Raw genomic sequence first — 26,923 nt, forward strand, 5'->3', positions numbered from 1 at the left:
TTGAGAGGTTGATCCCAATTGGCCTTCTGATTGAACACTAAAACACATTACAAGTGTGCTCATTTATCTCACAGTCACAGGTCATTGTGTGAAACTGTTATTTTCTTAACACTTTGAGATGTCATTAATTACAGTAATGCTTCGGGGGGAAGAAATATAGCTAGTCTATTTCAAAAACACCAGCCTGTGAGGTTACATATTTCTCTTGCCAAGTTTCTTCTAAATGACAAAAAAGAAATTCACCATGATGATGATGATGAGTTGCGGTCTTGGGAAAGGAAAACATTGAGAGCTTGTTAAAGAGTCTATAATTAGTTTATAAATATTTCTTTCTTTAATTCAGCATACAAAAAGACTATGTACAGCCACATAAGAGTGGTTCATCATAACACGGCATCATGTTCTGTTCATATGCTCTGGGTGTTAGGCTTTGGACTACCTGCATGTCAGACATTATAGGGATAATGTGCTGTTTCTAACACTGGGAGTTCTTTGTCCTTATCCTGAGGATGCACACAGAACTGTGTGTCTGCAGGCGAGTCCCCAGTCAAGCTCCAGTGTTCAAGAGTTCAACACCAGTTACTAAAAAAGTTCCACAACTAAAAGTACTTTAAGTTCCCTTTGTGTGTTGAGCACGTTTTCCCTCTCTTTCTTTCAGTGTCTTTCTCTGTTGAAGAAAGGACTACCATTTGAGGAAAAACACCATGGATCCTTCAGAACCCTTTGAATTCCGTGGAATGGTTCTGAAGTAAACGGTGAGTGTCAACATCAGAGCGAGGTTGGAAGTATACCCCCAACAGCAAACGAGGAGTCTACAGTCCCTCTCCTCAAAAAACAAATCCAATATCATTTATTTTAATAAAAGTATATACGAAAATAGACATTTGATATCTGAGTACGGCAAGTGTAATGCACATTTATGAAAGGAAAGAAAAAATCCTTGAGGACGGTGGTCTTCACGTAAACCGATAGGCATTGTCACAACACCCATGTGTCCGCGTTCGTAAAATGGAAAAGGTTTTAAGTCCAGCTTGTGAGTCAGAGTTTAATTAAAAAGATTGAACAAAAATAAACACTTTCTTGTCAAAATATACATGCTAAAGCTTAAGACAAAAGTAAGCCTTCTTGGTAACGTAGTGCTTTGGTTATCTGTAGCCCCAGCACATAGACGTGGGGCGGTTAGGTGGGTGGGTGGATGAAGTAGACAACATGGACTCATTTGCAGACGTATCTCTCCACAATCCTCTCACACTTTTTACATGTGACATAGCAGCACCAGTGGTACTTGCAGTGGCAGCGCTCCACCAGCTTCTCTGTGTAGGGGTTGTAGCCACGCCCACAGCACATCATGTCACAGCTGTCGCTGCCGATGGACGTCTTGTTGCATTGCCTGGAGTGAACAGACAGAAAGGAAGAAAGAAAGAAAAAGTTACAACTATGTTTGAGAACTTTTTGCATTCCTATATGACACTCATTCTGCCCCCAAACAAATGAGAGAAAAACAAACCATTCTACACACTGGTAATACATTGTGGTTTATGAAAAGCCCTCAAGGTCCCTAAAACATTTACATACACATAAACCCAGTCTCCATAATAGATTCCCCCCTCAAACAACCCCATTGACCTTAGAAGAGTTCCTCTCTCAAAGATCAACCCCAAAACGTTTTGTCCAATGTTTTGGACAATTCCGAAACCATCTCAAGCCTAACAAATGTCTCTAAAAGGGTGAGCTTGACGAATGCTTATTGTGCATTCACCCAAACATTTTCCCCTTGTGTTTTGTCTCAGGGCACCGAATGCTTCGCTTGGGACCCTTTCTTAAGCCTGGGGGCATCTTAAGTGAGCAGAGAATAGCTGTATCATAAATCACAGTGAATACACACGGGAGCCCTCCCTCTATTTAACCCACTCTCGCGCCACATAATTGCATTGTTTTATAATACCAGAGTGTTAATGGCCAGCTTGGTGAGAGACAGAGACACTGAGAGGATGGCTGAAGACTGCTGACACAGAGAAGGGACGAGGAGGGTTGGGGTGGAGGGGCGGGAGGGAGGGAAGTTAGAGTCATTGGGAAAGTAGGACAGACTCATTACAATAGTGGCCTTTGGGACAGGCCAATTAACAATAGCTCTACACAGATATGTTTTGTCAGAGAAAATCTGACCTTTCAGTCTGGTGCCTGGTGTAAAGTTAATGGATCAAAAGGACATGACCATCTGTAAACTCCACATCGCTCTCACACAGCTGTGTGTCTCACAGTCAGAGCTACTAATCCAATTCTGAACTAAAACATCCTTCGATGGTGCCGTCCCTCGTGAGACCCACAGCGCTTGTTGCCTTTGAGATACTGATCATCCCTCAGCTCTGGGGATGTTATTGAGGTTTAACTTGTTATGCATTTCTTATTAATACAGAACACATTCTAACCCCACAAGGAATGTCGCTACAAGGTATATCACTGGACAGCTTTCTACAGAAGGAGGCTTCCAACATTTCTATCCTTTACTAAGAAGTAGGCCACATATGTTTGCTGCTATTACACTCCAGGTATTATCAACGGGGTCAAAAATATCCAAGGTGAGGAGTAGCGAGATTAGAACTCACTTGAAGGGTAAACACAGATAAGGCCACCCTGAAGTGTGTACCATTCAACACGGCTCTGTCAGGGTCAAACAAAGTGCACTATCTCTTGTGGAGTGGCTAGGGATCATGGGAGTGAGGTGGATGGCGCTGAGGCCATGTGATGGGGAGGAGGAGGTGTGGAATGGTGTGGTTAAAACATCCCCCAGACCCCTGGGACCCTCGTGGAAACACACACCACACGGCACATCTGCGTCACACATAGTCACACAGGAGGCTGGGGATGCCTTGTGACTCAGCGTAAAGCACTGAATATATGCCATAGACCACGTGTTACGGGCCCCTTATCAGGTTGGGGACAGCAGATGCATGGAGCACAGTGACTACACCTGACACGGAGCATGTCTTCAGGTTATCTGTTAAGTGGCCTAAAGAGACATTTGCATGAATTGTTTTCAATGTTCTGCATTTCCAGCTCCAAGAGCCCTGAACCCTACTCCTTATTGAAATTTGTCATACATCTTCTGCAGCCCAGCAGAGATTTAGCTACGCTACTAAAATGAATATCCATGGAAAAAGATACAAAAGGCAGAAAACCCACTAGGCTTCCAAAGATGGCTAGCGCAGTTTTGTAGAAGGTAGGTGGTCTTTATACAGTTGAAGTCGGAAGTTTACATACACTTAGGTTGGAGTTATTAAAACTTGTTGTTCAACCACTCCACAAATTTCTTGTTAACAAACTATAGTTTTGGCAAGTCGGTTAGGACATCTACTTTGTGCATGACACAAGTCATTTTTCCCACAATTGCTTAGAGACAGATTATTTCACTTATAATTCACGGTATCACAATTCCAGTGGGTTAGAAGTTTACATACAGTAAGTTGACTGTGCCTTTAAACAGCTTGGAAAATTAAAAATTCCAAAATTCCAGGTATGAACAAGTCTGGTTCATCCTTGGGAGCAATTTCCAAATGCCTGAAGGTACCACGTTCATCTGTACAAACAATATTACGCAAGTATAAACACCATGGGACCACGCAGCCATCATACCTCTCAGGAAGGAGAGGCGTTCTGTCTCCTAGAGACGTACTTTGGTGCGAAAGGTGCAAATCAATCCCAGAACAACAGCAAAGGACCTTGTGAAGATGCTGGAGGAAACAGGTACAAAGGTATCTTTATCCACAGTAAAACGAGTCCTATATGGACATAACCTGAAAGGTCGCTCAGCAAGGAAGAAGCCACTGCTCCAAAACCGCCATAAAAATGCCAGACTATGGTTTGCAACTGCACATGGGACAAAGATTGTACTTTTTGGAGAAATGTCCTCTGGTCTGATGAAGCAAAAATGTAACTGTTTGGCCATAATGACCATCGTTATGTTTGTAGGAAAAAGGGGGAGGCTTGCAAGCCGAAGAACACCATCCCAACCATGAAGCACGGGTGGCAGCATCATGTTGTGGGGGTGCTTTGCTGTGGGAGAGACTGGTGCACTTCACAAAATAGATGGCCTCATGAGAATGGAAAATTATGTGGATATATTGAAGCAACATCTCAAGTCATCAGTCAGAAAGTTAAAGCTTGGTAGCAAATGGGTCTTCCACAAGCATACTTTCAAAGTTGTGGCAAAATGGCTTAAGGACAACAAAGTCAAGGTATTGGAGTGGCCATCACAAAGCCCTGACCTCAATCCCATAGAAAGTTTGTGGACAGAACTGAAAAAGTGTGTGCGAGCAAGGAGGCCTACAAACCTGACTCAGTTACACCAGCTCTGTCAGGAGGAATGGGCCAGAATTCACCCAACTTATTGTGGGAAGCTTGTGGAAGGTACACGAAACGTTTGACCCAAGTTAAACAATTTAAAGGCAATGCTACCAAATACTAATTGAGTGTATGTAAACTTTTGACCCACTGGGAATGTGATGAAAGAAATAAAAGCTGAAATAAATAATTTGCTTTACTATTATTCTGACATTTCACATTCTAAAAATAGTTGGGATTCTAACTGACCTAAGACAGGGTATTTTTACTAGGATTAAATGTCAGGAATTGTGAAAAACTGAGTTTAAATGTATTTGGCTAAGGTGTACGTAAACTTTCGACTTCAACTGTATCTGGCCTTTACCCCAGACAAAGAAAATACCCCTTCTTCCCACTAAGTTCTCAAAGTGGTCCGACAGACAACATGCAACATATATTTCCTAATGAATACCTTCAGATGAATAGAGAGAATCTTGTTTAATCTTTGGGGACCATTACCCACTTCCTTCTGTGTCGTGCTCTCAAATCGATATCAGCTGAATGCACTCAGGCTCTAAGAATAACCACATTACTCACCCCTGTCTGATAGCAACACAAGGGCACCAGTCACAATGGGCATGTCAGTGACACGTGCTCAGACATACCACAGACAGGCCAATCTCAGGGGCCACTTGCTTTATCAGGGATTCTCAAAACAAAATGGTTCCTGCCACCAGGGAGATCGGCAGCTAAGTAAATCAACATCCTGGACGAACTCCCCGCTTGAGAAAACAAACAGGATTGGTAATTTCCTAAATGTTAGCTGCATGGCCGTGAAGCAGGAACCAGGCAGAGCCAGGCCAACATACTGAGTATGTAGAGCTTTCACAAAAGAGTAGCTATGATTTTGTAAGGTCCTATATTACAACCTGGATTCAGGGGTAGACGTAACATAGTAAATGTATATTCGGGACACTCCAGTTAGGGACACTCCAACTCGGGACACTCCAATATGTTAATTTTTCCATTTTGTATAATTTTGTATGCTCCGAATTACAATTCGTATGATATGTTTTCCGAATTGCAATTCATACAATATGTTACGAATTGGAATTCTTACAATATGTTGTGAATTTCCAAAACATATGATATGTTGCATATTCTAATTTGTTGTGGGTAACGTTAGCTAGGTGGCTAATGCTAACATTAGATAGATGGCTAATGTTAGCTAGGCTAGGGGTTGGGGGTTAAGGTTAGGGTTAGGTTAAGGTTAGGGTTTGGAGTTAGGTTAAAGGGTTAAGGTTAGGGTTAGGGTTAGCTAACATGTTAAGTAGTTGCAAAGTAGCTAAAAAGTAGTAAGTAGTTGCAAACTTGTTAATTGACTAAAATGCTGAAGTTGTCCGTGATGAGATTCGAACATGCAACCTTTGGGTTGCTAGACATTCACTTTATAAGTAACCTTCTGTCTTATGTAACCATACCGAACGTGATATATCATAGTAATTTGAATGCCCCGAATTTACATAAGATCAGGCTGTATATTCTTCCACAATGCTCCACCCATGACACTAGGACTGTGGCGGTCACAAAATTTCGTCAGACGGTAATTGTCAAGTAAATAACTGACGGTCTCATGGTAATTGACCGTTAATTAACATAAACACATTTAGCATCTCCTGGCTTCTACACATGATGCAGACCGTTGGAATGTCTACATTTTAAAAAGTCTAATAAATCCATGTAATATAGCCTACACCTTCACAATACATCCATTATTTATTTTAGACAGCTCTAACGAAACATGATATGAAGAAAATATAGTCTATTTCAGAAGAACAGAATATCATACTCTGAGTTGTCCTTATGTTAGGTCCTGATCTGGCTATGCCATATGGCTGTGGGCTACACTAGTTCATTTAGCAGACAAGATTTTCTTAGAATTCGTGGCATTATTTTATATTATTTTATTGTATGAATAATACAATTGAACAAAGCTAAATAAAATAGAAAGGACATTTTCTCCAAATGATTTGAGGGACTGCGCACATGCGGCTATTCTGTGTTGAGCGGGTGCACGCATCCTTATCCAATTCCGAGTTGCATATTGAAGATATTGGAAGAACTGTCCACGTTTACTTTTCATCATCCAACAAGATGATTAGGTTTAACAAACATCAAAAGCACTAGCCTATGTCAATCTACTATGCCCCATAGTGCAAAAGCTAACCTATTCTATTCTGTGCAAGAAATAAATATTCCAAATATAGTCTGGGACAGTCGTGGAATGCGATAGATCCCAAATTAATACAACCACTAGTATCCCCCAAAACTTTTTTAGGCAATGAGGCTTACGCAACAGATCAGAACATTTAGCTTAAAATGTTAATAAACTATTAGGCTATTTCTTCGCATTATAAGCCCATCAATGCACACACGGCAGTAAGCTAGTATCCCAAAAACTGACGGTGAATGAATGTTCCATTAGAATGTTCCATTAGCGGGAAAACACCATAATCAAAAGTGACCACAAAGGCGATTATGCATGTAATGCTTTTGGTATAAAGCTGCATTTTTATGGTGAAAATGATGTTCCCCAAACTTGAAACTCACACGCTGCATATGTGTGTATGTGTCACGACTTCCGCCGGAGTCGGTCCCTCTCCTTGTTCGAGCGGCGTTCGGCGGTCGATGTCACCGGCCTTCTAGCCATCACCGATCCACTTTTCATTTTCCATTTGTTTTGTCTTTGGTTTTTACACACCTGGTTTCAATTCTCCCATTACATGTTCATTATTTAACCCTCTGATTTCCCCCACGTTTGTGTGCGTGTTTGTTTTATTTGCGGCGTTTGGCGGTCGATGTCACCGGCCTTCTAGCCATCACCGATCCACTTTTCATTTTCCATTTGTTTTGTCTTTGGTTTTTACACACCTGGTTTCAATTCCCCCATTACATGTTCATTATTTAACCCTCTGATTTCCCCCACGTTTGTGTGCGTGTTTGTTTTATTTGTAAGGCTGTATCTGACGGCTGGTATATTGTTACCGGGTTTTGTTATTTACGCCCGTTTATTTCGTGATACCGGTATTTTTCCAGCACCATAGTATTGTGTTTATACTGGTGTTTTCTTGAATTAAATACCTTGTCCACGCATCTCAGCTCTCCTGCGCCTGACTCCTTTCCCCAGTTACCCACAGCCTTGACAGAAACACGCACCTAAAGGAATGGAGTCAGCAGGAGCAGGTGCCCCAGCATTAGGGGTTGAGGAGCGAGTCCAGCAGCATGCTGCCATGCTGCAGCATCTCGGCAGCGCCGTGGATCGCGTGCTACAAACCATGGAGTGCTGGGAGAGAAGAGGAGTCCCTCCAGCGTCTCCACCAGCTCCACCAGCACCACCAGTCTCACCATCACTCACCCCTCCTTCACCCGGGCCCAGTGGGATACGGCTCGCCCTCCCGAAGGAGTATGATGGAACGGTGGCGGGTTGTCAGGGGTTCTTGCTCCAGCTAGAGCTCTACCTGGCAACTGTCCACCCAGCTCCTTCGCCCTCATCTCCTGCCTCTCAGGGAAAGCCCTGGAGTGGGCCAACGCCGTATGGGGGGAAGAAGAAGCGGTGTTAGAGGACTTTGAGGATTTCACCCGCCGCTTCTGGGCAGTCTTTGACCATCCGCCTGAGGGTAGAGTGGCCGGTGAACGTCTCGTCCACCTGAGGCAGGGGACGAGGAGCGCACAGGAGTTCGCGTTGGAATTCCGGACCCTGGCCGCCGGCGCGGGATGGAACGACAGGGCCCTGATTGATCACTACCGGTGCAGTCTGCGCGAGGACGTCCGTCGGGAGTTGGCCTGCAGGGACACCACTCTCACATTCGACCAGCTGGAGGACCTGTCCATCCGGCTGGATAACCTGCTGGCTACCCACGGACGTCCAGATCGGGGTCTGTCGGTTCCATCCCCCAGCACCACCGCTCCGATGCCTATGGAGCTGGGAGGTGCTGCACTTAGGGCGACCGGAGGAGGGGCCGTTCCATGCACCATCTGTGGCCGCAGAGGGCACACTGCCGGTCGGTGCTGGGGAGGTTCCTCTGGGAGCCGAGGCAGCAGGCAGGGCACTCTCGTGTCACCCCAGGTGAGTCGGCACCAGGCTCACCCAGAGCCCCCTGTTGCTCACATGTTTTTATTAATTTTCCTGAGTTTTCCCCGCATTCCGAGCATAAGGCGCTCGTAGATTCAGGCGCAGCTGGGAATTTTATTGACAGATCATTTGCCCATAGTTTAGGGATCCCCATTGTTCCTGTGGATATGCCCTTCCCTGTGCATTCCCTAGATAGTCGACCATTAGGGTCAGGGCTAATTAGGGAGGCCACCGCTCCACTGGGCATGGTTACGCAGGAGGGTCACAAGGAGAGAATCCGTCTATTCCTTATTGATTCTCCTGCGTTTCCTGTGGTGCTGGGCCTACCCTGGTTGGCCTGTCATGACCCCACTATTTAATGGCAACAGAGGGTTCTCACGGGGTGGTCACGAAAGTGCTCAGGGAGGTGTTTAGGGGTTTCTGTCGGTGCTACTATGGCGGAAGTCCAGACCAGGACTCCACCGTGCGCATCCCCTCTGAATATGCCGATTTGGCTCTCGCCTTCTGTAAAAAGAAGGCGACTCAATTACCACCCCATCGACGGGGGGATTGTGCGCTAAATCTGCTGGTAGACGCAGCACTTCCCAGGAGTCACGTGTATCCCCTGTCGCAAGAGGAGACGGTGGCTATGGAAACATATGTCTCCGAATCTCTGGGGCAGGGGTACATTCGGCCCTCCACTTTACCTGCCTCCTCGAGTTTATTTTTTGTGAAGAAGAAGGATGGAGGTCTGCGCCCGTGTATTGACTATCGAGGAATCAACCGAATCACTGTGATGTACAGTTACCCGCTGCCTCTCATAGCCAGTGCGATCGAGTCAATGCACGGGGCGCGCTTCTTCACAAAATTGGATCTCAGGAGCGCTTACAACCTGGTGTGTATCCGGGAGGGGGACGAGTGGAAGACGGCATTTAGTACCACCTCAGGGCACTATGAGTACCTCGTTCACTGTATGGGTTGATGAATGCTCCATCAGTCTTCCATGCCTTTGTAGACGAGATCTTCCGGGACCTGTACGGGCAGGGTGTAGTGGTGTATATCGACGACATTCTGATATACTCCGCTACACCCGCCGAGCATGTGTCCCTGGTGCGCAGGATGCTTGGTCGACTGTTGGGGCATGACCTGTACGTCAAGGCTGAGAAATGCCTGTTTTTCCAACAGTCCGTAACCTTCCTAGGGTACTGCATTTCCACTTCAGGGGTGGAGATGGAGAGTGACCGCATTACAGCCGTGCGTAATTGGCCGACTCCCACCACGGTAAAGGAAGTGTAGCGGTTTCTAGGGTTTGCCAAGTACTACCGGAGGTGTATCCGGGGTTTTGGTCAGGTAGCAGCTCCCATTACCTCACTGCTGAAGGGGGGACCGGTGCATTTGCAGTGGTCAGCTGAAGCGGAAAGGGCTTTTGGTCAGCTGAGGGCTCTGTTTGCCTCGGCTCCCGTGCTGGCTCATCCGGATCCCTCTTTGGCATTCATAGTGGAGGTGGATGCATCTGAGGCTGGGATAGGAGCCGTGCTTTCTCAGCGCTCGGGTACGCCACCAAAGCTCCGCCCCTGTGCCTTCTTTTCGAAGAAGCTCAGCCCAGCGGAGCGAAACTATGACGTGGGGGACCGGGAGTTGTTGGCTGTTGTCAAGGCTTTGAAGGCGTGGAGAGATTGGCTTGAGGGGGCTAAACATCCTTTTCTCATCTGGACGGACCACCGCAATCTGGAGTACATCCGGGCGGCGAGGAGACTGAACCCTCGCCAGGCAAGGTGGGCCATGTTCTTTAGCCGTTTTGTTTTCACCCTGTCCTACAGACCAGGTTCCCAGAACGAGAAGCCAGACGCACTGTCCCGGATGTATGACACAGAGGAGCGGTCCATGGATCCCACTCCCATACTCCCAGCCTCTTGCCTGGTGGCACCGGTAAGTGTGGGAGCTGGACACGGACATCGAACAGCCGTTACGTACAGAGCCCACTCCCCCCCAGTGTCCAGCTGGGAGTCTGTACGTTCCGTTTGCTGTCTGTGACCGTTTGATCTATTGGGCCCACACGTCACTTTCCTCTGGTCATCCGGGCATCGGTCAGACTGTGCACTGTCTTAGTGGGAAGTACTGGTGGTCCACCTTGGCTAAGGACGTAAGGGTTTATGTTTCCTCCTGCTCGGTGTGCGCCCAGTGCAAGGCCCCTAGGCACCTGCCCAGAGAGAAGTTACAACCCTTACCCGTTCCACAACAGCAGTGGTCGCACCTGTCGGTGGACTTCCTGACGGATCTGCCTCCCTCACAGGGTAACACCACGATCCTGGTCATTGTGGATCGGTTTTCTAAGTCCTGCCGTCTCCTCCCTTTGCCCGGTCTCCCTACGGCCCTACAGACTGCGGAGGCCCTGTTCACATGCGTCTTCCGGCACTACGGGGTGCCTGAGGACATAGTATCCGATCGAGGTCCCCAGTTCATGTCAAGGTTTCTGGAGGGCATTCATGGAACGTCAGGGGGTCTGTCAGCCTTACCTCAGGTTTTCACCCCGAGAGTAACGGGCAGGTGGAGAGAGCAAACCAGGATGTGTGTAGGTTTCTGCGGTCTTATTGCCAGGACCGGCCGGGGGAGTGGGCAACGTTCATACCCTGGGCAGAGATGGCCCAGAACTCGCTCCGCGACTCCTCTACCAACCTCTCCCCCTTTCAAGTGCGTACTGGGGTACCAGCCGGTTCTGGCGCCATGGCATCAGAGCCAGATCGAGGCTCCTGCGGTGGACGACTGGTTTAGGCGCTCGGAGGAGACGTGGGACGCCGCTCATGTGCACCTTCAGCGGGCTGTGAGGCGTCAGAAAGCCAGCACAGACCGTCATCGCAGTGAGGCCCCGGTGTTCGCACCGGGGGACTGGGTCTGGCTCTTGACCCGAAACCTGCCCCTCCGTCTGCCCTGCCGGAAGCTGGGTCCGCGGTTTGTGGGTCATTCAAAGTCCTAAGGAGAGTGAACGAGGTTTGTTACAGTTTACAGCTTCCCCAGATTACCGTATTAACTCCTCGTTCCATGTGTCTCTCCTCAGGCCGGTGGTAGCTGGTCGACTCCAGGAGTCTGAGGTGTGGGAGGTTGCTCCACCCCCTCTGGACATCGAGGGGGCCCCGGCGTATGCAGTCCGATCCATTCTGAACTCGAGGCGTCGGGCGAGGGGCCTTCAGTACCTCGTGGAGTGGGAGGGGTACGGTCCGGAGGAGAGATGCTGGGTGCCGGTGGAGGACGTATTGGACCCCTCGCCCTCCGGGTCATCCCGAGGCCGGTGTCGGCGCACTGCTGGGGCTGCGCGTCAAGGGGGGGGGTACTGTCACGACTTCCGCCGGAGTCGGTCCCTTTCCTTGTTCGAGCGGCGTTCGGCGGTCGATGTCACCGGCCTTCTAGCCATCACCGATCCACTTTTCATTTTCCATTTGTTTTGTCTTTGGTTTTTACACACCTGGTTTCAATTCCCCCATTACATGTTCATTATTTAACTCTCTGGTTTCCCCCATGTTTGTGTGCGTGTTTGTTTTATTTGTAAGGCTGTATCTGACGGCTGGTATATTGTTACCGGGTTTTGTTATTTACGCCCGTTTATTTCGTGGTACCGGTATTTTTCCAGTACCATAGTATTGTGTTTATACTGTTGTTTTCTTGAATTAAATACCTTGTCCACGCATCTCAGCTCTCCTGCGCCTGACTCCTTTCACCAGTTACCCACAGCCTTGACAGTATGACAGTTAAGCTCTACACCCCTTGTAAAGAGTATTAATGTGCTTCATTTTAAGAAGTTATTTGGCCACTTTAGTTGTGATACAAACCTTATCAAAACATATAGGCCTACGGTCTAGGCTACATGAGGTGTGCGACTATGATTCTAAAAAGTCACAAAAAAAAGCTGGGTATCATTCACATGTGATAGTATATAATTCACAATTGATAGGCTAATATTGTCACCCATCAGTCTATTCTTGATTTAATCTTGTCTTTACATGTACTAAATAATATATATGTGTGAAATTTGTTTTGATTTAGAATGGACCATTAACATGCACCTGTATCGAAACAGGGGCAGCGGGAAAAAATACATGTCATCTATGCACTTAAATAGCGAATGGAGGATGCTTTCCTGTAGTTCATTTTCATGCCAGTCAGGTAGGCTATACTCCTGTTGTAAAGATAAGCAATGTGCTTAATATTTGCTTAATATTAGGAAAATTGAGAAATAAATATAGCCATCACTCTGTTTTCTCACATAAATGCATAGCCTATTGAAATGTTGTGCAACATGAGCTCATGGGCTCTCATGAAGTGTTTGATTCGACTTTCAATAACATTTGCATTTAATGGGACAATAGAGTTATTAATATAACTTTAGAACATTTAAATTGGCTCAGAATAGGGCTCATACACATGGATTTTGTATTGTAGATTAGTGGCCTGAGGGCACACACTTAATGTGTTGTGGAAAGTGTTATGAAATGTAATGTCATGTAATATTTAAAATTGTATATAGCTGCCTTAATGTAGCTGCCTCAAATACACACATACATACACAAACACATACACACAAAGTGCGCACCCACAGTTCCTGTAACAGTCTCACCTGTCCTGGGTGCCGACGGAACCCAGCTTGTCGTTCTTGGCACAGAAGTCCGGAGAGCTCTGCAGGTAGACCAGTTCGTTCTCTCTGACGGGCCTGATGTCAATGTCCTTGGGGACCAGCTGCTTGCGCGTACCCATGGGTCTGTGCACCACCTTAGTGGCTGACAGGTACTTGGTCTTCAGGTCAATGGCGATGTCCTTCAGGTCCTGCAGGCCTCTCCAGCAGGTCCGTATGGAGCAGGAGCCAGACACACCGTGACACTTACACTTCATCACCAGCGCATCTCTCAGGGCCTGGAGGATGTGAACGTAAAACACTGTTACTATTGAGGCTGATGCTATAGCAGAAAATATGTCAAAGATTGCACAAGGGGATTGATTTACAGTTATAGGCCCTGAAAAGAGCTATATATAGTGCAATCGGAAAGTATTCAGACCCCTTGACTTTTTACACATTTTGTTACATTACAGCCTTATTCTAAAATGTATTAAATTGTTTTTTCCTCATTAATCTACACACAATGCCCCATAATTAGAAAGCAAAAACAGGTTTTTAGAAATGTTTGAAAATTACAATTTTTTTTAAACAGAAATACCTTATTTACATAAGTATTCAGACCCTTTGCTATGAGACTCGAAATTGAAGTAAGGTGCATCCTGTTTCCATTGATCATCCTTGAGAGGTTTCTACAACTTGATTGGAGTCCACCTGTGGTAAATTCAATTGATTGGACATGATTTGGAAAGGCACACACCTGTCTATATAAGGTCCCACAGTTGACAGGGCATTTCAGAGCAAAAACCAAGCCATGAGGCTGAAGGAATTGTCCGTAGAGATCCGAGACAAGATTGTGTCGAGGCACAGATCTGGGGAAGGGTACCAAAATATTTCTGAAGCATTGAAGGTCCCCAAGAACACGGTGGCCTCCATCATTCTTAAATGTAAGATGTTTGGAACCACCAAGACTCTTCCTAGAGCTGGCCGCCCGGCAAAACTGAGCAATCGGGGGAGAAGGGCCTTGGCCAGGGAGGTGACCAAGAACCAGATGGTCACTCTGACAGAGCTCCAGCGTTCCTCTGTGGAGATTGGAGAACCTTCCAGAAGGACAACCATCTCTGTAGCACTCCACTAATCAGGCCTTTACGGTAGAGTGGCCAGATGGAAGTCACTCCTCACTCCTCCTAAAAGGCACATGACAGCCCGCTAGGAGTTTGCCAAGGGACACCTAAAGGACTCTCAGACCATGAGAAACAAGATTCTCTGGTCTGATGAAACCAAGATTGAACTCTTTGGTCTGAATACCAAGTGTCACGTATGGAGGGAACCTGGCACCATTCATACGGTGAAGCATGGTGGCGGAAGCATCATGGTGTTGGGATGTTTTTCAGTAGCAGGGACTGGGAAACTAGTCAGGATCGAGGGAAAGATGAACAGAGCAAAGTACATAGAAATCCTTGATGAAAACCTGCTCCAGAGCGCTCAGAACCTCAGACTGGGGTGAAGGTTCACCTTCCAATAGGACAACAACCCTAAGCACACAGCCAAGACAATGCAGGAGTCTCTGAATGACCTTGAGTGGCCCAGGCCGGACTTGAACCCGATCTAACATCTCTGGAGAGACCTGAAAATAGCTGTGCAGCGACGCTCCCCATCCAACCCGACAGAGCTTGAGAGGATCTGCAGAGAAGGTGCTTTAACAAAGTACTGAGTAAAGGGTCTGAATACTTATGTAAATGTTATATTTCATTTTTTTTTCTCGCTTTTTCATTATGAGTTATTGTGTGTAGATCGATGAGGAAAAAAACTATTTAATCTATTTTAGGATAAGGCTGTAATGTTACAAAATGTGGAAAAACTCAAGAGGTCTGAATACTTTCCGAATGGACTGTATGCCCAAATAGTCATCCATATATCCATCTTTCAAGCCAAACTACTACTGCTCCTCCTACTGCTGCTACTACTACTACTACTAGCCTTAACCCTTGTGCGGTGTTCGGGTCTGTGGGACCCATTTTCAATGTTATATGAAGAACATGTAAAATAACAACTTTTCATTGAGTGCATAACTGTGCACCTCCCTACACATTTTTATTACATATGTGGTGTTCGGGTCCACTGGACCCGAGGGTAATAAAAGTGTGGAAAAGTGTATGTGTAGGTGAAAACAAGTAAAAATTCAACAAAAAGGTTTACTGTGTGCCTTCACTCTGTCTTCCTCCTCCTAACCTGGCTCTCTCCCTGCCTGTCTGCCTGTATCCCGCTATTCTTGCACTCTTTACCCTTTGTAGTGTGTGAAACTACACAATGTCTTGTGGGAACGTGCACAATGTTATTATAATACATTAGTCTGATACATTGTAGCTCCTTACCACAATCAATCAGTATGGCAAAAAATAATCTCTGCTCAGAGGGCCTTAGAAATAATTTTTGCAGAGAGAGAAGCTATAGTAGTGTGGAAGGAGCATCTTCCACTTTGGAAGATGAAGACATTTCAGAATATGAGGATCAAATCTCTGTCAATTCGGAGTCTGACAGTTAGTTGGAAGAAGAGGATGAGATTGACCCTCAGCCAGCCCCAGAACCAGCCCATCAGCAGCCAGCCCGTGTGCAACCAGCTCGTCAGCAGCCTGCAGGAGGAGAAATATAGATGTAAAAAAATGGTGACATTGAATGGTCTTCTTGCCCAAAGAATGAGCCACCCCGCATGGCTGCCAATGTGATAAGGATGCAACCAGGGCCGACGCGGATGGCGGTTACTCATGTGCAGGACATAAAGTCTTCTTTTGAACTGTTCATCCCAGACACCATCCTGAAAACCATTCTGGACTGCACTAATTTGGAGGGCAGGTGTGTTTTTGGAGAGAGATGGAAGGAGATGGGCCAAACTCATTTACATGCATACTTTGGGGTTCTTATTCTTGCTGGTATTTTTAGATCCAATGGGAAATCCGCAGAATCCCTGTGGAATGCAGAAACTGGCAGATAACTTTTCCATGCAACAATGTCTCTGGAAAATGTACACATTATTTCCAGGATTATCCGCTTTCGATAACTGAGCCACCAGACCAGCTCGGCGGCAGAGAGACAAGCTAGCTGCAATCAGGTCAGTGTGGGACAAGTGGGTGGACCGCCTTCTCCTGTTTTACATCCCTGGGCCCAACGTTACTGTTGATGAGCAGCTTATGCCATTTAGGGGCTGCTGCCCCTTCAGGCAGTACATACAGTCTAAACCCGCAAAATATTGAATCAAGATCTGGACTGCTTGTGATGCTATTTCATCATATGCGTGAAACTTGCAAGTGTATACAGGGAAGCCAGATGGAGGAGCCTCTGAGAAGAACCAAGGGATGCGGGTTGTCCTGGATGTGACACAGGGACTCGGTGGCCACAACATCACATCCGATAACTTTTTTACTTCGCACAAGCTGGGACAGGAGTTCCTCAAGACGATGGTAGGAACAGTATGAAAAAACAAGCCAGAGCTCCCACCTCAGGCCGACACGTCCCTAGTGTCCTACGTGCCAAAGAAAGGCAAAAATGTGGTACTCGTGAATATGCTGCATAGGGATGGGAGAATCTGTGGCCAGGAACATCAAAAAACAGAAATCATAATGGATTACAATGCCACAAAAGGAGCGGTGGACAATTTAGACAAGCTGGTTACAGCTGCAAAAGAAGAACCCTACGCTGGGCCCTTGTGATATTCTTCAACATCTTGGACATCTCGGCTTACAACACGTTTGTCATCTGGATGGCGTTGAACCCAGATTGGAACAGAGGGAAGCTCCAGAGGACACAGCTCTTTCTCGAGGAGCTGGGCAAGGCATTGGTGAGACCTCAAATCTAGAGGAGGCAACATATCCCAAGGACCCCAGCTTCTGCAGCCATCGTGAGGATGATTCAGGAGGAGGATGCTGGTGCCCCATCCGCCCGAAACACAGAACAACTCCAATACCGGAAGTAAGTGTGAGTGATGTTGTTGCATGTGTGTCTGACTCTCCTAACTTGGCCTGCTGTAACTATATATGTGAGCGAGTGAGATGTTAGTAAAATTCCTGAACTGTGTTTTCATCATTGTAGATTTCAGCCGGTAGCAACAAGAAGAAGCGCTGCGATGTGTGTGGAAGAAGGACAGGAAGGACAGGAAGACACAGTACACATCCATCAAGTGCAAGAAATACATTTGCTACACACACACAGTAAAACTCTGTCCCTCATGTGATGTGTATACCGGCCTTAATTTGTGTTCAATGGGGCTCATTTATCAGTTCCATAAAATACAGAAAAATGTGTCCTTTCAATTTGTTCAGTTCAAAGCAATAAACATCAATAGTGATGAAAACCTTGTTTAATTTATATTCGTTCAAGATAAACATGATTTATTCGACCCATGTCTTGATTAAAAATAGATTTCTGTTAACAAAAATTCAATTTTATATAAAAAAAGAGCGCTTTTATTGATATGTATGCTGTCTATATTGCTTGTAATTTATATAAGTCAACATCTAGGTATTAACTATTTTTATGTAAATTGTTATGGCTGTATTGTTTTAAAAACCCAATAATGTTGTGGGTCTATTCATTGGGGGAATAACAAAAACATGAACACCACACAAGAGTTAAGACTTGTGACTCGACATTGACTTGAGAATGATGACTTGAAATTATCTGGCTAGGTTTTGTAAAATGTTTTCACTCATTTTGTGGCACAGAGTCTCTGTGGATTACTCTCCAAGCAGCCAGAGACAGTAGCCGCAGCATCGACATACAAAAGAACGTGCAACAGATTGGCTAATGAATTGGACCAGCAAACTGTTAATCAACACAGGTCGGAAGACCTAGCGCAGAGGTTCTCAAAGGGAGAGCGTTTTGGGGGGTCGCGAGTATGAAGCTGAATGGGAAAAATACATATTTTTCATGCATTTTTTAATAGGCTACATATGCATATATATTATATTTTATATATAGTGTATATACCTTTGCCTGTTTGATCTGGTTTCTAATATAGACCTACCCTATGGTATTATACCAAAAGATTGTCTCAAAAACATCTCATCTGTGCTTCAGAACCAAAAAGTTGCAGATCTTGATTGTTGACCAATGATCAGTCATCAGCATTGACGCGCAAAGGCGAGCGCGCATATCCAGAGATTCGTGACCAGTAATAACTTGCATTATTTTCTCCTGTTTTGCCTGACAAAAACACAGTAGGCCTACGTTTATATTATTTATCCATATAATATACAGTTTAGAAATCAACCACGGAGGCATCTTTGCCAGAACAATAATAGGCTACCTGCTGATTTCATTGATCATGTTCATATTTAAAATAGTCCTAGTTTGGGTGGCTACTGGCTATATCATGTCTAAGGCTTGCTATAACATCGCACTGCCTTCAATATTATGGGATGAAAATGTAACATTCTGGCGAATTAATGACGGTATTTTTGAAGAAGGAAAGGGCTACCCAGTTCAGGTGGCAACGAGCATTAGGCAGGCAGGCAGCCCTCCAAAGTGAAGCACTAAGCGTGCAGTGCAGACAGACAATGCTTTCCAGACGATCCTGCAACCTCCACTTTTTACAGGTTGGCAGTATTTTGCTTGCTCTGGACTCCAGAGAAGTGACATAATATCTCTAGTTGTTATTGGCTGCTAACAGGAATGGTTGTAATGGCTGTAATGACAGGCTACATTTGCGCAGCGATTATGTGCACGTGTTAGCGTATGTGCCGCGGGCATGTGTGTGTGTGGGTCGCAAACTTTTAACCAATTATTTTTGGGATCTTGCAGGTCAAAACATTTGAGAACCACTAAGCTAGCTAGGGAGAGAAGATTGCCATAAATATATATCTAGCTCCAAATATTGTTTGTTGATCAAAAATATTAACTGTTTACTTTGCAAGCTCACCAGCAATGGGGCATCAGTCATAAATTACTAGCATAGGCCTAGCTACTGTTCTTTAGGTATGTCAAAACTGCTTGAAATGTATAATTGACTTACATTATGAAGCTTGCATTTGGAATTAGTTGCAAAATATATTATAACATAATCAAAATATGTTATAGACAAAATAATGAAAAGGGCTGTCAGGAAGCCTCAATAAACAGTCATTGCATGTATAGGTTTTATTTTTTTACTTGACTTGAGACTTGACTTGAAAAAACTTGTGACTTGACTCGACTTGAATTGTTCCTGGAATGCATGACTTAGATATGACTCGAGATTTGACTCGTTCTACTTGGGACTCAGCTTGAGACTCAGATCTTGTGACTTGCTTGTGACTCAAATAACAGTGACTTGGTCCCACCTCTGAATACTACCACATAGAATGAACAGTAAGTCATCAGTGATCTGTGATAATAAGATGACTTTGTACCTGTCTCCCCACTTCACTGTTGTGCAGATGCATCAGCTTGTTGGCGTGGGAGCCTGCCTTCTTCATCTTCATGGGGGCGTCAGAGAACTTGGAGCCCATGACCAGGCCATAGTGCAGGTTGTCTGCACATCCGCCCCAGCGGTAGCCCGGCTCAGGGATCTCCCCGGGGATGGGGCCGCACGAACACAGGCGCAGGTCCCCCGACGTGCACGCCTGCGCTATGGTGTGGCTGATGGCCGCCGCAGACAGGGCATACACAAATGCTGACTCCCTCGTGCCTGTTTGGAACAAGACAAGGCCTTTTGAGTGAGGGAAAATGCCTCACGACAGATATGGTTATACAGCCGGAGTGGATCATATGGATCTAATGTAGGTGATGAAGTGTGTACACACAGAGGGCAGATATGTCAATGCTGGACGATGGAGGTAGGAGACAGGAAGAACCAGCCAGACCACAAAAACATCCCTGTATAAAGAAGACCACTAGTCTATTGTTGGCCAGTGGCTTCTCAAGACTGGTCTCACAGTTGACAGATGGAGCTTGTCTTCTGAGGCGCATCATCGTGTAGCTGTCTCCTTAAATCTTTGATTAGGAGCCAGCTCTTTGTTGTGTTTTTTATTTATATATATATATATATCTTCACCCAAACTCAGTAAAACTGGAACTGACATTGGCTCTGCCTGGCTCAGCAAAGATCCTTTTGGCAATGGAAATAAACCCATCAAAGTAGAAGTACAGAACATGGAAAGATTCTCAGACAAATCACTGAAAGGAGTGTGCATATAATGAGACAATTATCCATCAAAATCTGTATGCACGTACTGTATACATGACTAATGCTTTGTACTGGAAGGAGCAACTAAGAGCCTGCCTATTCATACGACGTATGTTCAGTTGAGTTCGCCGATAATATTTAACATCTTGCATTACTATAGAAAACCAGATGCATGTAGGTACTGTGTGACGTAAAAGGGATTTAAAACTGAGAAGGATGAGTTGTCACAAAAAAGATGTCTAGATCCCTTCTAATAGTCACTGTCAAACTCAATACTATCTCTCACATGAAGAATGGAATCTATTGTGCCACAAAAGAGAGTCAAGGCACTGTTAAGCTATGAAGACAACCACATCAAGTACTTGGAACATAAAGAGAAGGACTTTGTAGCACGGATATTAGGGAGGTGGGTGGCTAGGGTGATAAAGGACAATTTTCTTTCTTTCAAGGGGACACAAAGAAGAATGGTAGCCTTTGCTTGGCCCAGTCTGCTCTGCCCTCAGAGCACAAAAGACCCCCAAGGACGATGATTAAGGCTTTAAACTCTCGCTTGTAAATGATCTCCTGCAACACTTGAATTAGCTTTTTGAATCCCACCAAGAACACAGAGTTTCTACTGTGCTGATAATTTGGTCTGAGATGATCACTCCTAGTTCTATTGAATAAAACGTTTAGGTTGCACACCTAGCACAATGGATCTCTCACCACCATTTCAATCCATTGATCTCACAGCACCATAAACAGTAGGGGAGACTGGGGTTTGTTGTCTCACGGGTTTTGCTATTTGACATTTTATTAGGATCCTCATTAGTTACTGCTGAAGCAGCAGCTACTCTTCCTGGGGTCCACACAAAACATAAAACATGACATAATACAGATAATTAATAGACAGCTCAAGGACAATCTAAATGGCACTGTGCAATATTTGTAAGGTTAACATGTGTGCATTCTTTGAAAGAACTCATCCACCTGGTCAATTCATGTCAGCATGTCAAAACATTGGGGTTTGGAGAATTTGTGTTTTTCATAGGTGAGGGGGGATTTTCTTAACTTTTTTGTTTTAATTATGGGAGTATCCATGAAAGGAGGAAATGGAGAGCTATATTTCAAACCTATTTTCTGAGTTCCAAGGTCCAGCCATGTAGTAACTAACATCTTTATTAGCATTGGGGTTGGTTGTCACTATCAACTCCATTATAATAAATCCCACACACACGCTTGTGCAAACAAACACATACACACCCAAATTTACTCAAAATGTCACATGTTTTTCTCACGGCATAAAATGTTGAATTTGTTAGAAATATCTTTAGTTCAAAGAAAGGCTATTTCTAAGATGCTGTATGCTATATTGCTTCATTTCCGGTTACAAAAGAATAAGCTACTACCAAACATTGTGACAACCAACAACATACTGTGTGACATCCTATCCCGCGATGGGGCTGGTTGTCACAGGTAGAGTGTGTTTGATGGCTTATAACTCCATGTTGGAATAAGATATGAGGGGCCCCATTGCTGAGAAATACACACAAGAGTAAAAAGTGTGACAACCAACCCCGGTCTCTCCTAGATTGTGACTAGTAAGTAGGCCTACCTCTGTCAAGATCTGGACGATACTTCGAGGAGTCACTGGGGATATCAATAGAGGAACAGTTCCAGCGCATATCAGCAAAGGTCTTCTGGCAGGTCTTCTTGACCTCGCGGGCTGCGGCGATTATGGTCTGCATGAGCTCCAGGTTGCTCCGACACAGTTGGGCTTGTGACGACACCAGGCCGGGCAGCAGCTTGCAGTGCTGGGTCTGGTTGATGTGTAAGGATGTGGGTGTGTGAGATAGGGCCCTGGAATAGAAACAGACGTAATTATAAGTACTTCATTATGATGGCTTCAACTCAGAGGTTTCTATACTGCAAAAATGACATCTGAAAAATTCCAAGATCAAAATATTTCACGTTTTTTATATGAAATATGACATGATTTTATGAATGCAAAAGCCGATGCCATAGCTGAAAGTCATTTTCTCACTTCTAACATATATTAATTTATAGGCCTATAACTATAGTTATGATACATACTGAACCATTGCGCTTCAAACATGTTTTGAACCAATCAAACAGATTATCACAACTGTTGGAACTTTTAACATTTTTGGCATTCGTACCACTTGACTTGGAAGATACAAAAATACCAAAGAGAGGATGCCAATGGAAATCTCTCAAGAAGTCACGAACAGGTAAAACATAACAGACCACAGCTTGACATCAGACTATTCTCCTGATTTAGTTCAGCAGAGGAGGTTCCAGAACATGCCAAATTATTAATTCATCATAGGCAAAAAGCCTGACCCAGATCTAACTGACAGGACTACATCTATCCATCTATCATCATTTACATTCTTCATTGTTAAAAGGATTGCATTCTACCGAGAATTGTGTTTGGCATAAATCATCTGATTACGAAATCTAAAAGGGGGGGCACACATACTTGATTTGCACATAGACAGAACAGCAGATTAGTTCATAGAAAAACCACCAGAGAACCTGGTCAGTCAGTGTCTGACTCTGTTTTCTATGTCTTGCAGCAGCACTGCGAGGGAAAGAGAGTTCCGTGAGAACCAGCCAGTGCCTCCTGCACTTTAGCCTGTTTTGGATTAGGAGTGAGGGGAGTGGCTACTCCATGCCCAACGATAAGTTGTGACAGACTCCCCTGTGCTCGTGGTAACCCAGAGCTCACAGGTGTTTATGGCCCCATCTGGTTCACATCCAGGCCCCGTAGAAATATCAAGGCTGGGAGAGACCCTTTCTACTATAGGATTTAGCACAATGTCATGCAATCCCCATCTCTCTCTCTCTGAGGCACATTTGCTGTTCGACTGTTATAGCCTATAGAAATCTTACAACAACTCACTCATAGGTTTCAGATGCTACAGATGGTAAAAAACCATCCCAAATCATGTGCAGGCATAAAATGTCAATCAATCTATGAACCAAAGAAAAATATGTACCAAAGTCAATGAGGAATGTGTATATCTAAGGGAAGAACTTCCAAATTATGTCACTCTTGGTTATAATGATGTTTAACACACAAGCAGCTTGTTGCTTTCGAGTACTCTGTTCTAACAGATTCATTTTTCACTCCATAATTCCCGTTCAAATCTTCTCATTAACATTCATCAGGGGACAAATTGAAAACCTGGACTGAAATAATGCACAGCCTTTCTTTTAGTTTTACCGGCAGAAAATGTGGCAAATGTTCATCCTCAGATGGACAATAAATTGAAATTATATTAAATTTTTCTGCAGGTTTAGATTAAATACAGTAGGAAACAAGAAGGACTTGGAGAGCCCCAGCTTCTGTTTTACTGCCTATGCACAACACAGGCCACAATAAACAGTAAAGCAAAAGGAAAAATGCACACACATAAAAGACAAAATAAAAGGTCCTTACAGCCATTTGATGCCGGAGCAGATCTGGGACAGCAGCAGAATGGTAAGCAGACAGAGTGGGAGGGTGTTAGACGTTTTCTTCATAATGATAGTGTTCCAACTTAGAGATGACAGTAATGCAGGTGGCTGTTGGCTTTTAGGCTCTTATAGGTGCAATCACAAGTCAACTGCCATGACACCGTCTCCCCCTCTTTACCCTGTTTGGTGGAATAGAAAAATACACCATTAAAGGAACACTCCACACTATTCAAAACAAAATGCCAAAAGATAATCTATGCTATAATGGTTTTGTTCACTGCCACATTTCTTATGTATAGTGGAAAAGTAATAGAGAAATCTAAAACCCTATTTCAAGAAATGTATTAATTGTGGAACTCTTGTGCACATCCTTCCCACTGGCGCAACAACACTCACTGCAGGGGCTATTGAGAGTTGACAGATCCCCCCCCCCCACCACACACACACACACACACACAAACTGAATTGTAATTTCTGCTTAACTTCAGATACATTTCAGATAGTAATATGATCAGTGGATGGCAACAACACACCAGCAGAGCACACTACCCTACAGCAGACACGGCACTACTTGTCCAGGGCATTACCTCCATCAGATAGGGTTTTTATTGTCGTGTGATGATATGGAAGCTCTTTGAAAATAACTTGAATTTTATGCCTCAAACAAAACACTCATCTCACTGATTATAGTGATATTTAAAGTGGAAATAATAGTTGCTTAAATACGTCTCATCAACACAAATAATAAGACAGTATAATAACACTATTATTTCACTCTATTTTCACCATGTTGCAAATCTTCCAAAGCATCTCTAACTATGTGGGTATTACAAACCTATAGCCTAATTTATATACATGTTGCGAGTTGTGATCTAAATTGGCTACGCTGTACAACATCAGACCCTTTGGAAATGTCAGCTACAGCACATGTGGTATAACGGTTAGCAAGCAATCAACTATCAGCAGGCAATCAGTTTAGATAAGAAAATCCGATTTTACATGAAAAACATTTATTCAACACTTAAACATTTAAAGACATTTAACATTTCTTTACAAAGCCTTACAGTTGTGGTAAGTTCCATTTGTCCCGATCTCCCATTTTATATAAGGTGCATTGGGTTTATGCGAGGGAAACCACTCTATGTATGCAGAGGTTACATTGGGCTTTTGTGTGGGGTGGAACTGTCAATGAAATTAATAGTTTTCCCCATGATCATCTTCAACAAATATCTATTATTAAATTCCCTTTGTATAATATAGCCATATCAGCCGCTAAACCTAAATATTGGAACTTTAATCCGCATCGTTCTCTTTCAATTTCCCCTCTATCGGCATGTTTGAAGCTGTCTCCTTGTTATTATAGCCTTCTACCTCTATTCAGTCGCACTGGGAACAAGAGGAAAATAAAGTTACTCTTAAAATGTAGTATGAGTCACGTTCAAGTTAATAAGGTAGCCTACACTCGAGTCTTTATTCGAAAATATCTTGGATATTATCTATCAGAACTAAAATCAGATATATAGTAGCCTAATCTTTAAACAGCCTAGTTCGTGTTCAAGCAATTAAAAGCTATCAAACTCTGAAAATAAGCATGTTATCGATAACTTTATACTTTGATAGTCATGTCATGAAACTAGACCATTGCTCCTCACCTTTAATGATAATTCGTGTCAGTGTAATATCCTTTTGAATTCAATATCCTCCACAAATTCGTATAAATCCACAATTTCGCAATTCAAATGAATCCAAAGAAGAATTAAGCATCGTTTACTCCCCAGCAACAGCGGCTACCTCTTCTCTCTCGCAGGTTATTCAGCGTGCAGTGCCTCTCGCTGCGGAATGTGTTGGACTCATGGCAGTGCGGCTGCCTCAACTCATAAGTACTCCTGCGCCGCTTTGATCTCACTGGTGATGTCAGGCACAATTAGCATAACAAAGCGGGTTGAATTTGGACTTCCAAGGAGAGAGGTAAAATACCCACCCTGTCATTGTCCAATCTTGCTCAACATGTTAGATCATTTGAACCAATTGCGTTATAGTTTTTGTTATATATTTTCGCAGTTTTATTTTCTAGGTTGCCCCCAACACTAATGCTCACAACAATGATAATAGTCTAATATATAATAGAAACCACGAATAGTTTCAAGTTTTAATGTCACATACCCAGTACAGTGAAATGCCTTTCTTGCGAACTCAAAACCCAGCAATGCAGTAATCAATAACAATGTAATACTAGAAAAAAAACCATGAGAAATAAGAAGAAATATTAAAAACACAATAAGTAAGTAAACATACTGCAGGGTCAGTTCCTATACCATATTTACAATGTGCAGGGATACTGCAGTGATTGAGGTAGATACTGTATGTATAGGAGTAAGGTGAAAAGGCAACAGTATATAAGATAAACAGAGTAGCAGCAGCTTGTATGTGAATGAATGTCCGTGTGTAGAGTCTGTACAAACGTATGTGCATATTATGTGTGAGTGAACAGATGTGTGAGTGTGTGTGTAGGGCTCTGTGAGTGTGTGTGTGAGTGTGTAGGGCCCTGTGAGTGTGCATAGAGAGAGTACAAAACTAAAACAAAAGGTCAATAACGATACAAGGTTAACTCAGATAGTCCGTGTAGCTATTTTGTTAACTATTTATCAGTCTTATTGCTTGGGGATAGAAGCTGTCCAAGAGCCTGTTGGTGCCAGACTTGATGCACCGGTACCGCTTGCCGTGCGGAAGCAGAGAGAATAGTCTATGGCTTGGGAGGTTAGTCTTTAACGATTTCACGGGCCTTCCCTCCGCACCGCCTGATATAGATGTCCTGGATGGCAAGGAGCTCAGCCTAATAGGCCCAATAATATATGATGATGATGATGATTATTATTATTATTATTATTATGCTATATCCTTAATGGGCCTGTTGTTTTATTATCAGCATCATCTATGTAATAAAAAAAAAACTGAAATGTAATTTCAACTCAATGTGGACAATTTGAATATGCTGAGTTTTGTTAAATATATTCAATAATAATAAACAAAAACGGGCGTACTGAAAATGTTTCATGAACATAATGATTCCACCATGGTCACCTTATTAATAATTTTACAAGCAAGGCAGGTAACTATTTCCTTATAGTTTCTGTGTTTTAATATCAGTGAATGTTCCCATGCATCGCCATATGCATTTTCTATTAACCAATAACCTGGCTCTCTTTGCTCACTTTGCCTCATGCAGAGAATTCCGTAACGCTCAGTGCTCTCCCCTCAGTAAAACAAC

The 26,923-nt window shown here is 44.0% G+C and overlaps 1 protein-coding gene across 1 annotated transcript; it reads right to left on the reverse strand.

The window, feature by feature from the left end:
- Positions 1-296: 296 nt before the first annotated feature.
- Positions 297-25,512, reverse strand: LOC106567945 (protein Wnt-11). Its single transcript, XM_014137859.2, has 6 exons — positions 25,308-25,512; positions 23,639-23,834; positions 21,788-22,032; positions 19,418-19,695; positions 13,041-13,333; positions 297-1,390 (listed from the first exon to the last, which is right to left on the reverse strand). The coding sequence occupies exons 2-6, from the start codon at positions 23,719-23,721 to the stop codon at positions 1,216-1,218; spliced, it is 1,074 nt and encodes a 357-aa protein (XP_013993334.1). The 5' UTR covers positions 23,722-23,834; positions 25,308-25,512; the 3' UTR covers positions 297-1,215.
- Between the last annotated feature and the right edge of the window lie 1,411 nt (positions 25,513-26,923).

Source organism: Salmo salar, chromosome ssa13, assembly GCF_905237065.1.
Source record: "Salmo salar chromosome ssa13, Ssal_v3.1, whole genome shotgun sequence".
Lineage (NCBI taxonomy): Eukaryota > Metazoa > Chordata > Actinopteri > Salmoniformes > Salmonidae > Salmo > Salmo salar.

Coding starts and splice junctions, on each gene's coding strand:
- LOC106567945 (XM_014137859.2), bottom strand. CDS start 23,721: ATGAAGAAAACGTCTAACACCCTCCCACTCTGTCTGCTTACCATTCTG. Junction 13,334..19,417: donor ACAGTGAAGTGGGGAGACAG/GTACAAAGTCAT, acceptor CACATCCTCCAG/GCCCTGAGAGATGCGCTGGT. Junction 1,391..13,040: donor TCCGTCGGCACCCAGGACAG/GTGAGACTGTTA, acceptor TGTTCACTCCAG/GCAATGCAACAAGACGTCCA.